At 40.6% G+C, this 17,993-nt stretch overlaps 1 protein-coding gene across 1 annotated transcript in view; it reads right to left on the bottom strand.

The window, feature by feature from the left end:
* Positions 1-548: 548 nt before the first annotated feature.
* The window catches only part of LOC115340302 (dynein heavy chain 5, axonemal-like), a 170,749-nt gene continuing 153,304 nt past the window's right edge, over positions 549-17,993 (bottom strand). The window contains exons 75-77 of the mRNA XM_041123013.1: positions 8,003-8,211; positions 2,859-3,080; positions 549-1,556 (exon numbers count right to left, since the gene is read on the bottom strand). Coding sequence (XP_040978947.1) covers positions 1,338-1,556; positions 2,859-3,080; positions 8,003-8,211 — 650 coding nt within the window. The 3' untranslated portion in view covers positions 549-1,337. The remainder of the gene's footprint in view (positions 1,557-2,858; positions 3,081-8,002; positions 8,212-17,993) is intronic.

Below are 17,993 nucleotides of genomic sequence, written 5' to 3'. Positions count from 1 at the left end.
AGAAATCTGGCACTTTCTCCTTAGTTGTGAGTGGGAGTGTGAATATCAAACTTCCTCACGGAAAGAGGCCAGCAATTGCTAACTGCAGAGTAAAACTGGTTATGAGAAAGGATGAACTACTTTCTTAGACACCGGCGGAAAAGAAATTGAAGTGTTTATACAAAAATTGAAAGTGTTTACAAGGAGAAAAAAGCGATTAACAAAACACTCACTGCAAGTGTTCTTTCATAACATCCAACAGCAATTTCTTTTGCTTTGAATTTGTGCTAGTGAAAAAAGCCAAACACATTTTCTGCCAATAGTTATCTGTCTATTAAAAGAGAAGTAGCAATCACCCTTCAGTTACAGGGTAGACAGCAACGGTGGTAATAAACAAAAATGACTTCAACCATTTCAGGTGAATCTACTCCCAGAAATGGCCTGTGTGTCTTCTACTTTTTTTTTTTTTACCTAAACTGATCCAAATACAGAATAAAAACCAGTTAAGAGGTTTGAGTTTGCAGGATTCAGGCACTAATGCCAATGGAGCAAATACTAATTAAGCCAAACTGGTGCTCAGATGTGTTTACTCTGAGAAGAGTTTCAAAACATTTTTCTCACTAATAATGGGGGGTGTACATCTTCCTTATAACGGGATATAGGTTTACAAATGAGTTAATATGTGCAAAGGCCACTACTTGTGCAAAGATAAACTTGCCTGTTTGTACAGTTTCTATGATCATTAGCATAAACAACTGACTATTGAAGGAAATGGTAGCATCCATTTGTAAAACCACCCAGTAAGTTTACAAGTGCAAAATTAAAGGAACTGTGCATTGGAATACATGCAGAGAAACATAAAGTTTTACCATACATTTAATTCACTTGTCATTACAGCTTTAATAATGCTATGGATGATAGGTTTTTAACTACAAAGTTGAATTTTAAAAGATTTATACCATATTACAAAGAAGTCTTGTATTAAGAAGAGAAGATAACATCTACAAAAGAACCACCATAAATGTTAGAGCATTGTCACTGTCACAAGCACTTTTTTCCTAGTGTTTCCCTTATGAGCAAGCTAGTTGATTATATACTCACTTGCTTTATAACAGTTGCCAAATTTTACACCTGCAACTGTTTTCTTTCTGATATTCCCAGGTTAAATACATTTAGCATTTTTGCTGTGAACAGAGTAAACTGATCTATGTGTAATGAACACAATCTCTATATGTCACTTGTTAATTCCCATACCCCTGTGAGAACGTAGCCACCACTTCGTCAATAATAACAGCAGTCCTACTGGCTGCAGATTAATTTTCCTAGGTGCTTCTTTCTTTATAGCTATCTGTTTGTCCTTATTTTGAACTGCAGAGCAGTGCAACCCCCCGTAAAGTCCAATGATCAGGATTCTGCACTGTTTTCAGATACAAAGAGAAAATGTACGTCAGATCTGTTCTCCGAGGCTTTTTGTAGACAGGGCAGGAGTACAGACTTCCTTGTTGCTTCTTTGGGTCATGTAGTGCTGTTGTGCTAACGGCATACACGTGGACTACAGGAAGACTCGTGAACAGCACCTGAGAATGTTAAAAGAGACATGGGGCTCAGCATTAGAGAAGCAGGATAGAGCGTCTGAACTCCAAATGCTGGAACTAGATTCAGTGATGGCCTTCAGCAAAAGCACCAGCACCTCAGCAGAGGTACACACGAGAACACAAGTCCTACGCTCACCACTACATTGACCCTAACTTTAAGCCAGTGGCAGCTCAGGGCCAACAGACGTCAAGAAGCCTGGAAGGAAAAGAAAGCAGTAGAAACCTGGAAAACTGCACACCATGGAAATAGATGGAAAAATGACAGCGTGGTTCTAGGAGGGAGAGAGACCGTTGTCTTTTTTCCCATCCTTTGCCCCTTTGGCTAGTGTTCCTCATTCTTTCTCCACCTACTGTTCCCTGAATGGCAGACCTGGAGCTATAAAGGCCAAGCTGCATTTAGGAAGCCTTGAGTGTTTATCCAGACTAGATCCCCTCAGGTCTTCCAGCAATATGAAGTATTCATTGGCAGGGGGAAAAAAAGATCCAAACACAAGAGCAACATGGAGGCTTGCTGAACATTCCAGAGCACTTGAGTAAACTCCATGTTTCAAGGTGTCTTTTGACAAACCAGGCAACAGCTGTCACCAGAAGCTACAGCTGGCAAAGTTTGGATTGGAAAAGTTTGATCTCAGCCAGACGCAGAAGTGTTTTACCTACGGAGAGGGATTACCTCAACTCCAATTCCGGGACAGTTATCACTGGTTTGGAAAAAGTTTACCAGTGCAGACAATGGCAGTTTTCCCTGGCAGTGACCACAACATCTAATCACTACTCCATAGCTAGGTTTTAAATCTGCTTAGTCACATCAGTAAACTGTAAGTCCATGCATGGATAAGTGAGCATACGCTTAGAACTAATACTCTTCCTCCTGTTCAAAAACAAATGCCAGGGACTCCTAGTCATCCAAACACTGACCTCCACAGCAGCTGTCATCAAACCCAGTCCTGGGCTTTGGAAGTTGTGATAGGGTCCCACTTGGTCAGTCAAAAGAAGGCTGACTATGGGTTGCACTGTTTTATTCAAACATCGCTGTGCTTCTAGGGCCCCTGCAGCCAAGGGGACTGGCATCTGGTGTAGTGCAGCGCATCCTAATTTAATTTTCTGACAGAAGTCTTCTTGTTCGGTTCTGGTGGGTAAACACTCAGTCCCCTTCCCAGCCCTGCTAGTGTTTTACCCTCTTAAAACCTGTTGTGAAACCACTGCTGCAGGCACTCAAAATACTTCCTGGTGTTCTCTGAGCACACCATATTATGCCACAGTCAGTCATGCTCACTTGGTCCTTACCTTTGGTGCTGACTCAACCAGCTTACTGTTTCTGCGGTCCCAACCTGCCCCTTCGAGGAAAAGGCCATATATGTAAACCCCACCAATGTCAGCAGGAGGAGGGCCAACAACATCTTCTTTCATCATCTTGGTCACTTCATTGTGTAAAACAACACTGTCGAGTGCCCACCCTTTTGCTACATTCATGCGAGTTGTCTCTTGCCTCATAGCAGTTAGGAATCCCTAAGGAGATTGAATATGACATAGAGTGTTTTAAAATACTTGAACTTACCCATTTCAATCTGTTTTTTCCTATATAATAGTGACATCAGCAGTATAAAACCTCATCCCACGGAATTTTATCTGCATACAAAACTAAATTCAGTTGTGCAAATCCAGTGCTTTCCTATATTTTCCCAGTAGCATGCATTCTTATATACTTGGTGTGCATTGTTGGTGCTAAGAAGTCACCAAATTGGCTTATTTAACATATCGGAAGCTGCACGTATAACTCACCTCACCTCACATGCCTACTTTACAACCAGCCAGATGGAGAGAGGTTTACAAGGCTGCCAGATTAATGTGTTTTGTGAGGTTCCAAACACAGGTAATTGCTAAGCCACAAATAACACTGGTATTTCATGTGCTATATTACTCGCCTTTTCTTACACCAACATTGTAAAATTGCTTTTCAGTCAACAAATCATGAAGCATTTTACAGAATACAAAGGAAGTACAAATTGGAATAATGTAATTAAATAGTGAAACGCCTCTGTTACTTTGCTCAGTGCAAAGCCTTAATATACTACAATAACGTACTACTGTAGACACCAGCAAGATAAACTCACAGCTCTTCAGCAGTGCAGAGTGAAACTCACTCTCTGTTCTAAAGAGCTTCAACCTCATGATATGGTTACAAGCTATCACAAGACAAGCTGAAGATCCTGGTTAGCTTCTCTCATGTAACTGTCCCTGTGCACACACACTGCAGTACATGGGAAATACCTCAGCCCTAAGAGACAGGAGGGTAGAGACTGCTTTGCACTTCCAGTGGACATGCTGTGGATGTACACCTTATTTTACCCTATAGAAACCCATTTGCATAGCCATGATATGAATGAATAAAACACAAAAATTGAAGATGCAAGACCAAGAGGGACTTACTGAGAAGGACAACTAAGAAGGAAGAAATTTCAGAGCAGAGAAAGAAGGTATCTGGAGAGAGAGATAGCAGAAAACAGAGCCACATGGGGAACACAGAAAGGTGGGTATTAGAAAGCCAACAGCAGAGCTAGGAAAAAATCAGGAGCAATGAGGGAATTGAACAAGCTTTTTCTTTTTCTTCAATATTCACAGTGCAGGATGCTCTGCTGAGCTACTTTTAGGGCCAAATGAATGGAAAGAAGTCAGATGCAGAAACATTAGCACAGTGGTCTACTGAATGCACAAGCCAGTCTTTGGCTGCTGGGACCGGAGTGCTTGTTGCTAAGCACTTTGTAGCTACGCAATACCCTTCAAGTTATGAGAACATGAGATAACATCCATGAACTCAGATGTTTTGGTTAATTGACATTGGTTGCTTCTCATTAATATAATTCCAGAGACCTCAGGACAAGTGTATTAAAGAGGTTTTGTGATAGCACAGATAATTGTAATTGCGTTTGAAGTAGTTGAGAACTCTAGCATATAGCTAAGGGAGACAGGATTAAAGGCCAAGTTCTTCTATCAGAGATGCCATTAAATGAAAGCAAAATCCTTGTAGTTAATTTGTGGAATTTTAATTTGTAGAAACATGCTAGTACCAATAGTTTAAAATACATGAAGTGTTCACTGCCAGAAGGCCCCAGAGGGCTACTGGATCCCAGATAAACTGAAATATTAAAGAAAGAAGAGCCTGAAGAGGACAGCACAGAGCAACGACTGTATTAAGGGAATCAGTTCAAAGGCACTGTGGAAACACTAGAATAAAGTGAGCTCGGAGCTGTGAGTTGTCTTCAGGGATAAGATTTAGACTGCAGACTATTCTTACAGAGACGGCAGGACCTATATGCTGTCTGCAGTGGGACTTGTAACACTTATCTGCTTATTTGAATGAATCCTAGACAGTGTTTAAAGACTACAGCTGTGAGTTGGAGGCCCAGCTGGGTATCGCAGAGCAGGTGAATAGCACAATAAACAGCAAGAAAGAATCAAGTGGCTTGAGGTGCCACTGTATGGCTGAGGGCTTGCCTCCCCGCCAAACCCTCTGTCAGGGACATAATGGACCACTTGCCATGACATTTGTTCTGATTTCTGGTAATCTTTGCCTTGTTTTGTTTGTTTGTTTGTTTATGCAGGTATTTGGTTGTTGGGGGAAGTTGGGGGATTGGGGGGGGGGGGCGGGCAGAGCATGCTGAGATTTCAGAAATGGGAAGATTAATTCTTCTTTCTTCACCTGCTTTTTCCTGAACTTCTCCCTGGCCTGCTCACTGAAGTCTCCTAAAGCTTTTCCCTTTGCCTTCTAAGAACCCATGCAAACTAACTCTGAACCTTCTAGTGAGGGAGAAGCAGGCGTCCACGGAAGCTATGACAAGAAATATGGAAGTCAGTTAAGTCTACTGCTTTCACAATCATATTCTCTCCTTTACCTTGCTTAGGAAGTTCCTTGTTTGTCACTTATTTTGCAATTTCTCCAGCGAGCAAATTATGGCAGGTTTACTAGAATTAAGTGGGCACTGAGGAATGGAGGCATTGTACTTCATGTTCTTACTGGTATTCACATTGCTTTGGCATCTAAGGGTCTTAGAAACAGGCTGAGGGTTCATTATACTAAGTACTATACAATCAGAAAGACAGTTCTGCCTCACAGGACTTAAAATCCATAAATAGGACAAGTGACAGCAACTGGATACAGAGATGCAAACAAGGAAACAATAAAACAGTATCAGCCACAATATGGAAATTGGGAGGCAGAAATGACATATGCATAGTGTCAAGTTTTGTGAGGAAAAAATCCAGTAACATCAGATTAACTTCCAGGAGGGAAGAAAATTCATGTTACTTCTTGTTTTCTTTACCACAGTTATCTTGGCCCAATGCAGACACACACAGGGAATCGGGTTTCTTTTACACAGAAGCCTGAGCCTGCTCTCATTTGTATCACTACAAATAAAGATTAACTTCTGTGAAATTGCTGAATTTATCCTAGTGTATAAACAGTCCAAGAGAAGGCAGAGTCAGGTCCTGTATTATTTTTTATTGCCAGAATGCCTCATTCTCCCAGTGCTATAAATCTACTTTATTGTCTTGTTTTATCCATGGCATTTATCCATTGACCATAAAGCAAACAGTGAGATCCATGCAAGTATGCAAATTACAAATTACTTAGGAGCTGCATTTCATCTCACAAATGAAAGGATTTTTCTGACAATTTCTCAGGTATTACAAACAAGCCATTAGAACTGCAGCATTAATACTTCATCACCTCAACTTGCTTGAGAAGATGAAAATGAGTTTTCTTAACGTATGAAATACTGATTTTAAACACAGCAATATGACTATTAACAAAATAATAGTTAATTAAATAGAAAAGGAGTCTTTGCTCAGGTGAATTTCTTGTAGAATGAGCCAATCCCACAACCTGGGTTACAGAAAATGGAGACTATAACAATAACCATCTCATTCTTAAGCTTATGATTGTCAGCACAAATAAATTTTTAGATCAGGCAAGCACAACTCATTATCAGATTTTTTTTCTCTGCACACTATGTATTTAGGGACTTTTAGAACTATGTGTTATGAAGAGTTTAATTTTTTGTATTTCTGGAGGCTTTCTCACTTACTATGGTCTATTAAATCACAACTTGTTTGGGGACATTTTACTCTGATTATTTGGCAGCTTTTTTGAGAAATCCAGATGTATGGATCCAAAAAAATGTAGGATGCCCAATTTGGGCTGGCAAAATTTCAGAACTGAAATAACCCAAAAGCACAAAAAAGCCAGCTAAAATGACCAGTGCAAAATCTGTATCAGCTGTTGCTCATCTGTAGTGCAAAAGCAAACACCAACAAAACCGAAAGCCTATTAGGGTTTCATCCAGCCTGATCATTGCAAAAGTTCCTTAGGAATATTTTAGAGTGCCACTGTCAATGTGTTGCTAACAAACCAAGTATGGAAGCATAATCATTTTATTAAAACTCCTACTCCTCTCCCTCACACCTTTGCTAGGGAACCCTTTGCTCAGGGATTCTGTGAGCACGCTTCCATGCTATAAAGTGGTAGCAGCAGACAGCTGACACAGACAGCATAGATGATAGATGGATATTTCCCAGCAGTAGTCCTAGAGAATATTTGCCACTGTTGCTTTCTCTATTCTAGGCAGCTGTTTCAGCTAGCTTTTGCATTGCTAACAAGTACTGAGATTAAAATAGATCTTTAAAATAGCTTTTTGCTAAGGCTTCACAGAAACCTGTTGGCTGGATACTCTCACAATGACTCACTTCCACAACTCCTACTTCCCACAAACATCTGTGAATCATAAAAAGCTTTAATGAATGTGGATAGCTGTGCAAAGAAACTACACATCATCTAGGTATGTATACTTTACTTCTTTTAACTCTGTTCTCAGCTGTTCCCTTTTTTGTGTTTCATTTTGTGCCAAGTTTTTATTTTAGATGGTGCAGGCGAGAGGCTGTATTTTTTTATATGTCTCTGCAGAACAAGTCTGGCACACTTCTGGGGTGGTATAAATAACAAACCTTCTATTTCAAGGAACTGATTTGCAAGGATTGAGAGCCAAGTCCAAATCTCTTCTTCCTATGTCAAAGTTTTGAAACTTACCTTGCTTTGTACTCAAAGGGATTTTCATACAATGAAAGAAAAACAGATTACTGTAACAGAGGAGGGGAAAAAAGGAGGATAATATTGAAATGTGAAGAGATGTATTTACCCAATTTCCACACTACCGTTAAAGCAACCAGAAGATGCATTCCATTATTTCAGTAACGTTCTTTTGGTCTAGCAAAAATTTCTTCAATAGATGTTAAAGTTAATTTATCCTACATTTATGCTAAAAATTGAATTTAGATTACACTTTGTATAGTCACAATTGAGTCAGCTTGAAGTTCTCTCAAGGTCTAATTCAACTGTTACATAGGGGTTAGAAAGATCAATCTGGCAGTCTTACCTGTGGATTAAAGAATCCTGTCATCCAGAACTGATTTGGTCGGCCATCCTGCAGCCAACTGCTGAACTGCTGGTTTCTTTCAAGAAGCTCAGTAAACCAAAATCCTAAAGTAGCCGACTCCCAGGAAATCCTAAACCATAGTTTTGGAATTCTAGCATCATACATATTATCTAAAGCATCTTGCAATTCTTCTGACATAATTATAGTTCCTGGAAGATAAGTAAAACATTCAGAATGAACTTTCCCCTAGCTTGTAAAGGCAATTAAAACTTTCAAATGACATTCTGAGGCTAATAAACCTTCTTTTATTGTGCCTTAATTGCACACCTGTTGCACTAAAGTCTTATCAGTTTGCAGTTAATTTGCTCAAACTTACAAGACTTGATTCAAAGTTAAAGGTGACAAGATAAATGATATTTCTTTGGTTATTTTGATCAGAAATAAAGATTTTTTTTTCAAACAACTCCTTCTCCCTGACACATAGTATTTATATTCATTATATTCACACTGTGTTTGGAATGTGATTAATCATTTCAATTTTGTTTATATATTTTAATGGATCCCACATACATGATCAATGATAGAGATGTACTGTGTAACTCATCCATATCCTAAGCATGTACTGACAGTGATTATATTCATGAAATTCACTGTTATTAATGATAACTTCGTACATTTCCATTATCAAGATTCCCAGTGGGAAAGCAGTACGTAGAATAAACCTAAAGGCAAGATTTTTTATATATTTTTCTGGCAGTGGCAGTGCGTGCTCGCATATTCCATGCATAGTACTATTGCCTCCATTAAAATATTGCCATTTACTAAGACAATGATTTTTCAGTGACACTCACCATTCCATGTGCCAGAAGTTCCTACATCTTATCAGCTTGTACTCTCAATAGTACTAAGAGCTGGCACATGGCCATGCCTCAGGATGTCTTTTCTATTCCAGCTAAAATATTTTAAATTATAGAAACTGGTCTGTTAGCCCCCATTCCAATTAAATGTTCGTGTAATACCATTGTTCAATGCATCATCATCCTCACGACTGCTTAATTGCCACAAGGATTACATGACATACCAAAGAGAATTAGGTGGCTTCCACCACAGAATATATAAAGGAAAGAGAAGAGGTCTTGGTGACTGCAAACAAAAGCTGCAGTGGCCCATCCAAACGTATCTGTATGGAAACGTGGCCAGTAATAGTAAGCATTTCAAATCCCTTCCTTCCATCGAGGTTGGCAGGTCCCCAGTTCAGGGGAAGGAGAAAAACATCCAGAAGCCAAACACCAGCTTTTAATTTAGAAGAATGCAGTGGCTACCCTGAACAGTTGTATAACAGTGTGTGCAAAGTTGGTACTTTCTACTATATATCAATGGCAAATAGGCTCCATTTTCTTCTAGCAGACAATGACCTGCTCTCACTTATACACACCTCTTTTTGTGCAACAAATGCTATGAGATAACCATGAACATTTACAAAACTGTAAATATTAAAAAATAGTGCCTATCCTGCTGTGGTGGTTTGACCTTGTCTGGATGCCAGTTGCCCACCGAAGCCCCTCTATCACTCCCCCTCCGCAGCTGGACAGGGGAGAGAAAATGTAATGAAAGGCGCGTGGGTTGAGGTAAGGACAGGGAGAGATCACCCAACCAATTACCATCATGGGCAAAACAGACTCGACTTGGGGAAAAATTAATTTAATTTATTACCAATCAAATCAGAGTATGTTAATGAGAAATAAAAAACAAACCTTAAAACACCTTCCCCCCACCCCTCCCTCCTTCCTGCCTCAACTCCACTCCCGGTTTTCTCTCCCTCCTCCCCCCCAGCAGCGCAGGGGGACAGGGAATGGGGGTTTGGGTCGGTTCCTCACACACTGTCTCTGCCGCTCCTTCCTCCTCAGGGGGAGGACTCCTCACTCCTCCCCTGCTCCAGCGGGGGGTCCCTCCCACGGGAGACAGTTCTCCATGAACTTCTCCAACATGGGTCCTTCCCACAGGCTGCAGTTCTTCACGAACTGCTCCAGTGTGGGTCCCTTCCATGGGCTGCAGTCCTTCAGGCACAGACTGCTCCAGCGTGGGTCCCCCGCGGGGTCACAAGTCCTGCCAGCAAACCTGCTCCAGCATGGGCTCCTCTCTCCACGGGGCCACAGGTCCTGCCAGCAGCCTGCTCCAGCGTGGGCTTCCCATGGGGTCACAGCCTCCTTCAGGAACCCTCCTGCTCCGGCGTGGGGTCCTCCCCGGGCTGCAGGTGGAGATCTGCTCCACCGTGGACCTCCCTGGGCTGCAGGGGGACAGCCTGCCTCACCATGGTCTTCCCCACGGGCTGCAGGGGAATCTCTGCTCTGGCACCTGGAGCATCTCCTCCTCCTCCTTCTTCACTGACCTGGGGGTCTGCAGGGTTCTTTCTCTCACATGTTCTCACTCATCACTCTGGCTACAGTTGCTGCTGAGCAGCAACTTTTCCCCCTTCTTAAATACGTTATTCCAGAGGTGCTACCACTGTCACTGATGGGCTCGGCCTTGGCCAGCGGCGGGTCCGTCTTGGAACCGGCTGGCATTGGCTTTGTTGGACATAGGGGAAGCTTCTAGCAGCTTCTCACAGAAGCCACCCCTGTAGCCCCCCCTGCTACCAAAACCTTGCCATGCAAACCCAATACACCTGCATTCTCTGTAATGGCTTCGTAGTCAGGTTCAGAATCATGTTTTGGGCTAGCTAAGAGTCTTTTATAACAGAGTTAATAAACTTTCTCTTTGGGTACAAATCTTCTCTAACATATAACCAAGAGCACCAACATTTAAGAGAGAAGCCACTCTGTGTCATCTCCCCTTTGCCTAGAAAAATGTAATATTAGACCATACACTCTATTCACACTGTGGAGGCAGAAAAATTGGAAAAAATCATGCAGCACATGTTGGTTTCAACTTTGGAGCAACCATAGTGAGGGCAGAAAACAAGTGAAGAGCCCTGGGGATCATTACCATCTGAACTAAGAAAGAAAGAACTCTTTCATCTCTGGTTCTTCCTTGTTTTCACGCTGATGCAGCCAACTTTCTCCTGCAACAAGGGTTGTGAGAAAGACACATTTTCTTCCCTATTTTTGTGGGCGGGCTGGAGCTTTTCAATAGGGAGATTACAACCAGTCTCTGCCCCGAAGCATGGTGAAATCTCTTAGGATGTCTGCCCATTATGACTCAGAGCAGCTGCTGAGAACACTAAGCCAGAGTGTTCTTGAGGATGAGGTATGTTCACAGTTCTGGCCTGGCCCATATAGCTGCATAAATATTCCTAGTGAGTGGGTGTCATCTCTGGCAGTAGGCATACCGTGCTTGAATTTCAGCACTAAATGACATCTGTGGGTGTTGGGATGCATTCCTGCAGCAAAAATACTCTGATAAAAATAATTTAAAAAATAAAGTAATTGTCAGAAATAAAATTAGTAACACATGAGAAAAATAATGGCATCTTTCTGGAGAAAGGTGATACAGGTGTTTGAAAAACTGTATTTGATTAATTGAATGAGTAGCACAACACCATAGGCTTCTCATATTTTAATTCTGAGAAGCTCAGAGCACTAGTTACCATATGAAGAGACTGAATGTCCTATGAACTTAACATGACAGGCTTGAAAGTTCTATGAATCAGACAGGCCAGCTGTTTATAACTTGGTTATTTTGGGGTTTACTTCATGATACTCCCTTTCTTGAATGGAATAAAGCCCATCTGAAAACGACTGATGAAAGGTCAGGCCAGCTAAAGACATTAGGGTATTTCCATGCTTCAAAAATTGTATGTACTGTAACTATACTGTTTGCACAGTACATACAGTTTGGAAATTAGGATTCCCCTTTTTCATTGCCCTAAATTTATACCGTCTCACTTCTAAACCACATCTAAATCTATCCAATTGCTGTGTAGTGAATAAGCCAAATAAAGCTACTCAGTTCTGAGGAGAACTAGATTTTAATGTTAATTAAAGTAAATAGTCTGTTCTTTTAAACTGATCTGGTTTTAGGGTGATTCATTCAATAAACATAATGCTTTGAATGGACTACATCAGGACCTTGTATTATTTCATTGAGTTGCCCCTTTTCACTACCATACCTACAATAAGCTGAATCTGAAAACTGTGGAATTTGTAAAATTTGGATCTACATTTTGAATTTCACATTTGGGAAAGCCTGTGTCTGGACTAGAAAACACGCATATCTTATTTAAGTGAGTGGATAAAGTTAGGAACAAAGGAAGGATCTTAAACTCCAGTGTGAACTAAAAAAAGCCTGAATCCACTGACTGATTCTCTTCCCACAGGCACAGATGTGAATCAAGAATAACCAGAATAATTATGTAGGATATAAATGAGATGAGAAGAAGCTAGTTTCTCCATCAAGTACAGTTTGCCAATAGCTAACATCATTATAATAGGACTGGAGACTATCCCTTGAGGACAATACTTGCTACACAATGAGTCTCTTAAGCTAGCCTTAACAGTACACAGAGGAAAAATCTCAGTGAAAGCATCAATCTATTCTTGACTGTCACTGTTGCAACTATAGAAGTTGATCTTTTCAGCCTTTAATCCCCACTCAGGTTTACCTCCCAAGCAGCCAGGTTTGTTATTGGACCAGTCACTTGTCTCCACCATCAAGCTGCAACTCCCTCTTCTTTGTTGAACATGTTGAAGAGAAAATCCTGATTTGCCTGTAACTTTGTAAGCTTTCCTTCCTTTCTGCCTTATGGCAACAGCTAACTTGCTTGTGCTTTCCCCAAAGAAAGCATTATTTATTATTCTGCCCAAAGGTACAAGGTATGCAGAGTACTAGATAAAAACAATAAAAGCTAATGTATGTTTCCCCATACCTAAAACTTAATCTTTTTTTTTTTTTTTTGCAAGCTTTAGTATGTTTCTGCTAGTTCAGTGGCCACCATTGCTGTGCTGAAAGAAGTCAACTTCTTTGCTTCAGGCAGTTCTTTGGGTATTTCCCTCTTTCTTCACTTGCAGCACTTGGGCACTTCAGCATTTGGAGGTGACTCCCAGGAAGCTCTCAGAAGCTCATTTAACTCCACCATGCTGTTATAATCCCAAGGCCCTCAACAATTTATCACCTCCTTTTGCTCCTGGTCTCCAGAACAGAAAGAGTAAATCAGGTAGCCAAGCCCTGCAATGCACAACACCCTCTCCATTTTTTACTTGTAGACTGTGGTATTCTCTCCAGCTGCACCTAACCTTTGCCCCTGTTCTGTTTTCTGTTTCCTTCCCACCATTCTCTTCTGGTGCAGAATCTTCTGATTTAATTCTGCAAGTCAGGAGAGATGAAAGGCACTGAGAAACTTGAGTAGCATGTGATTTTTCACATAGAAGAGCACACAAATCCTAGATTCTCTGCAATAGCTAATTCCTTCAGTCAGTAAGAAGGCAAACTGAAAGTAACCTTGCAAATTGTTTGGAAAACATACCAGCTCCAGTACTAAATGCACTTGACTGCACCCACCAAAGGACTGAAAATAAAAATTTTAAAGCAATAATTTGAAGATGAAAATGCATCTACACCTCCCCAAAAGTACTACAAATCACTACCCTGAACTAGAGTAAACAAGCAGGCAAACTATTTTCTGCAGTTTGTCCTAAATGTGCGTTGTGTGTTTCTAAACAGTTGTCCTGGCCAGCCTCATGGCAAGCATATATAACACCTATTAAGAAGTCCAGAAATAACATGCCACACCTTTGTAAAAGATAACAGGAGGCATTCTGGCATTCTTATCAGGATGAGAAGTAAATAATGGATGAGTGCTGCTGAGCCAAGAGTAACTATGCCACAAGACATACTAGACTCATCCCCTCCATTCCTCAAATGAATTCCCCATTGTTACATTCCATTAATGTCCTCACTGAGTGCTCTTAATCATCTTCAAATAAAATCCTCATCCAAAAGTGGAATACACAGATGATTGCTACAAGCCTTACACACACACACACACTGTAAGAATTAGTAAGGAAAGAGCCCAAGATCTTTCAGCCCAAAAGTCTATTACCACGGTCAGCAGGCCAAACTAAAATTGTGTTAGTGTTAGCAGTCTTAAAGCATTATGAGTCAAAACAGAACTTAGCCAGCCAGTGGGAATGAGTCCATACTCCTTCCCTTTGTGGGAAATTACCTTTCCTGTGCACTCTGGCAAGACTAGTTTCCTGAGATTCAGTTTTTCGCCACATAGATTAGAATAAATTATCAGCTACCTCTTTTGGAGTTCATTTATATCCCTCTTGTAAGGTGCCACATGCAATGAAAAGAAATCCCTTGCAGCAACATGATGCAAACACTACCATCAAGATCATGGTATTCTGAGGTGGAAAAAAATAGTGAATCTTTACCTCATTCTTTCAGGGGCTTAACACATGAGTTTGTGTAGATGATACAGGAATTCTAAGTGATTCCTATTATGTATGTAGAACTATATGCTACCTCATGTTTACATGAAGTTCTGGCTGTTTCAACATATTCTTATATGAATGACAATAGGGAAAAGCCTAAGGCCAACACACTAGTTAGGAATGCAGTATAAGGATGGTGAGGAGCTAAAAGAAGGTAATGAAATAGTTTTTAATAAGGTAGCAAATCAGTGACTGAGATGTACAGAAACTAGTGAAATACACCAGTATTCCTCAAGGCCTTCTTTATTAACAGTTATTATTCAGTTTTGTCTGAATGATAAAGTTCCAAAAATATTAGAAACACATACAAAAATGCATAATTTTTCACTCTCCAATACCTTCTGTCTCAATAGCCTTACCTGTATTTTCTCATACTTCTCAACCTGGCATATACCTGAAACATGCTAGTGTATTATAGAACATGCACATGGTATACCTCTGTGTGGGTAAAAAGAGGGCAAATAGGAAAGTCCTATCTCCCCTTAGTAATACCCTTGTTTATGATCCTGTTATTCCAAAAGCTCTGATTGCCCTCTCTTTCAGTGTAGGATAAGAGAAATCTGATATTTTTTTTCCAAGTCCTGGCACGTAGGTTATGTATGGTGTGCATTACGTGCACGAAAATATGCTAGCTTTGTAACATGAGGGGTGCCATATTGCAGTTGCAGTGGAAAGTTTGCGTAAGCCTGGAAGAGCTTCTCCATGACAAATGCCATGATAACTTCTGAAGTAGATTATTTGTATTGATTCCACTTCTTTTGCCTCCTGTGTTGGTCTTATGTCTTATGGCTCCTGTAGGTACTTGTCTTGCAAGTACTAAGAAAAATGTAAGGAACAAAACCTCTGGCCCTGTGGAAACAAATCTTTACACATTGCAAGTCATGTAAAAGCTTTTAGAGGGATTGCTGTATTCTCAGGAAATATGCTAACAGGAAAAGGACTTCTCTCTCCTAACTCTGCAAGTACAGCACAAATAGCAGTGGGAATTCTGTGATCATGTGGCACATGTATGACATGAAAGGATAACAAATCCAAGGTTTCCTGTATGGCCTTCACTCGTTCACGAAGTAGGCAGTTCCAAAGGATTAGTTTGAAAACACAAAGCTGTAAGATACCAAAACCAAATGCCGAGCAGATGCAGTTTTATGACCAAAGTAGAATCTAGAGATACTCATAAATATATGAGTTAAGCATTTGCTTCTTTCATGACAAGCCCTTAAACAGAATGTTAAGTAGGTTAAAAAAATCAGGAAATAAAACCAAATTAAAAGCTGTGCTTATTTCCATTGCCAAGGATTCAATATCCACTTTCAGTGCTACTACAAGCATGCTCCACTGCTGAGATTCATGGAAGCCACTCAAGGGGGACCAGGGATAACTCCCTGAGAATGTCTCTTCTCACGTTCTTCACCGATAGAAGACTCATCAAAACACTTACCACTTCTACTTCAGTGCATGGAGAAACAAGGAGAACCCCCCCAATCTCACAGATAGGCCACATTCAGTTCCCCTCTACTCAAACAAACTCTAAGAGACTAGGAATAACTGAATGGGTCATTAGATTTTACTGCATTTAACGACACTATCTTCATTAGTGGGAGAGGGGGTTTGAAGTGCCCTCTCTTCAACAAGGAGCTATGGTATTAGTATTCTGTGCCAAAGGCCTCTATACTTCCACAGGAGGAAGATAAGGCACGTACACAGGAACTCTGTAGCTCATACACTGCCCTACAAAGAATATGGTCACTTTCTGCCAGGAGCTCAAGATCTGATGTTCATAACCCATTAGGATCTGGAGTTTTGGTTCAAGCCCCATGTCTTACTGCTCTTTGTCTCTAAAAAGATTTCTCTATTTGGAACATAGCCTCTATTTAGTTCACTAGAGAGGACAATCATCATTGCTGTTTTCTGATTTATGTGAAGCTCTGTATTATACCAACTGTGAAATAAATGCTGGGCAATCAATAAGTAATTAAAACAGAACTAATGGTTGGGACATAACTGAGAGTACAAAGTGCAGCTACAATCTAATTATTACAATTTGATCCAAAAAGAGTTTCCCTCTGGGCAGCAAAGTTTATTGGTGGAGATGCAGGCCTGTGGGGCATGGCTGGCAATAAACATATTGGACACATGCTGAGCATCCTCACCCCTCCTAAAAGCTGAACACTGCTTAATCTGCCCTCTGGGTAGAGGGACAAAGCTGGCTCTGCTAATTCCCTCAACATCCCTCATGTTCAGCTGCACGTGGGCTCTCACCGAGGAGGGCTTTGTATCACCTCAAGTGCAACTCAGTGAGCAACAGCAAAATGACAAGGTCCATCTATTCACATCCAACCTGCAGAATCAAATACTCAGACCTCCTTTCACAAAGCTACATGACACAACATGAAGATGCGCTATTTTCTTTTTCAAATTTTGTTTGAAAATTTAGATCTGCTATAAGCAGGTGCTGAGGCCTTAACAGATTCATGAAGCCAGAGCCAGATGCATGACCAGGGCAGATGTCAAAATTGACATGACCAGTTTGAGCAGGCAGATCACTTTACATCACTGTAAAGAAAAAGGAGCACCTCAGATGATCTAAGAGTGCAGTTGACTAGTTTTGGGGGAGAATCTAGTATGAGAGAGTTTGGGGGTTTCCCCTTTTCTGAGGCAAGAGAGAGTGTCTAAATGTTCTTTCCATCCCCTAATTAATGGTCTACCACATGCACTTGATGTGTCATGAATCTGCCGGAAGCCATTAATCGTTGTTATTATTAACTATACATCCAATTTTGTTTTCAGAGCAATTTTTCACTATATTTAACTTGCCTGTCCCTAAGAAAATTATAATGTTTTAGAGGATTGCACAAAAGTTACAGCATTAACTTGATTAAACACCTGGTAGAGGACTGTGCCCACTGCGGAACTGAATACTAAGTGCAAATAAATTATGTTACTCATCCACCCCTCTGTGGAATATTGTATATTTTGAGAATTCAAATATATCTGTCACAATCAAGGAAAGATTAATACTTTCTTGGATGGAAAGCATTATTTTAATTTACTTGAGAAGGGACTCTATGCACATATAAAAGGGAACTTTCAGCTCAGTATTGAAACAGAGGACAATTGTTTCTTCCAGCTTGACCTTTGCATAGGTTATTACAGGATATGGAAGCTAATTAGCCTTGGGCACATTTATGGACCTCTTTCCCAGATTCAGATTATAGGCATGATGTTTCTGAAGCATGCATTGTTGCCTTGGTGTATCATACAAATGATAGGAAAAAAATCCCTTTCGATTCTTATGTAAAAAAAATACAAATTAAAAAAATCTCCCTTCATGAAAGACTTATTGTCAAAAGACTAGAAAACGCCGGTAAGACAGATCACAGTACTGCCATCACCTATATCAAAAGGGACTAGTTTTGAGGCACTCTGACCCTGTGGGGACAGTTTGCTGCCTCAGATATTTTCTGCCTCTCTACTGGAGAACAGCAGACTTGAGTGAGATCTTAACCAGGAACCTTAACTGTTCCGGCTTCATTTTCATTTATTATTAATTCAAGAAG

Source organism: Aquila chrysaetos, chromosome 4, assembly GCF_900496995.4.
Source record: "Aquila chrysaetos chrysaetos chromosome 4, bAquChr1.4, whole genome shotgun sequence".
Taxonomy (NCBI): domain Eukaryota; kingdom Metazoa; phylum Chordata; class Aves; order Accipitriformes; family Accipitridae; genus Aquila; species Aquila chrysaetos.
Note: the sequence above shows the minus strand (reverse complement) of the source record. Positions and strands in the feature narration are given on the sequence as shown.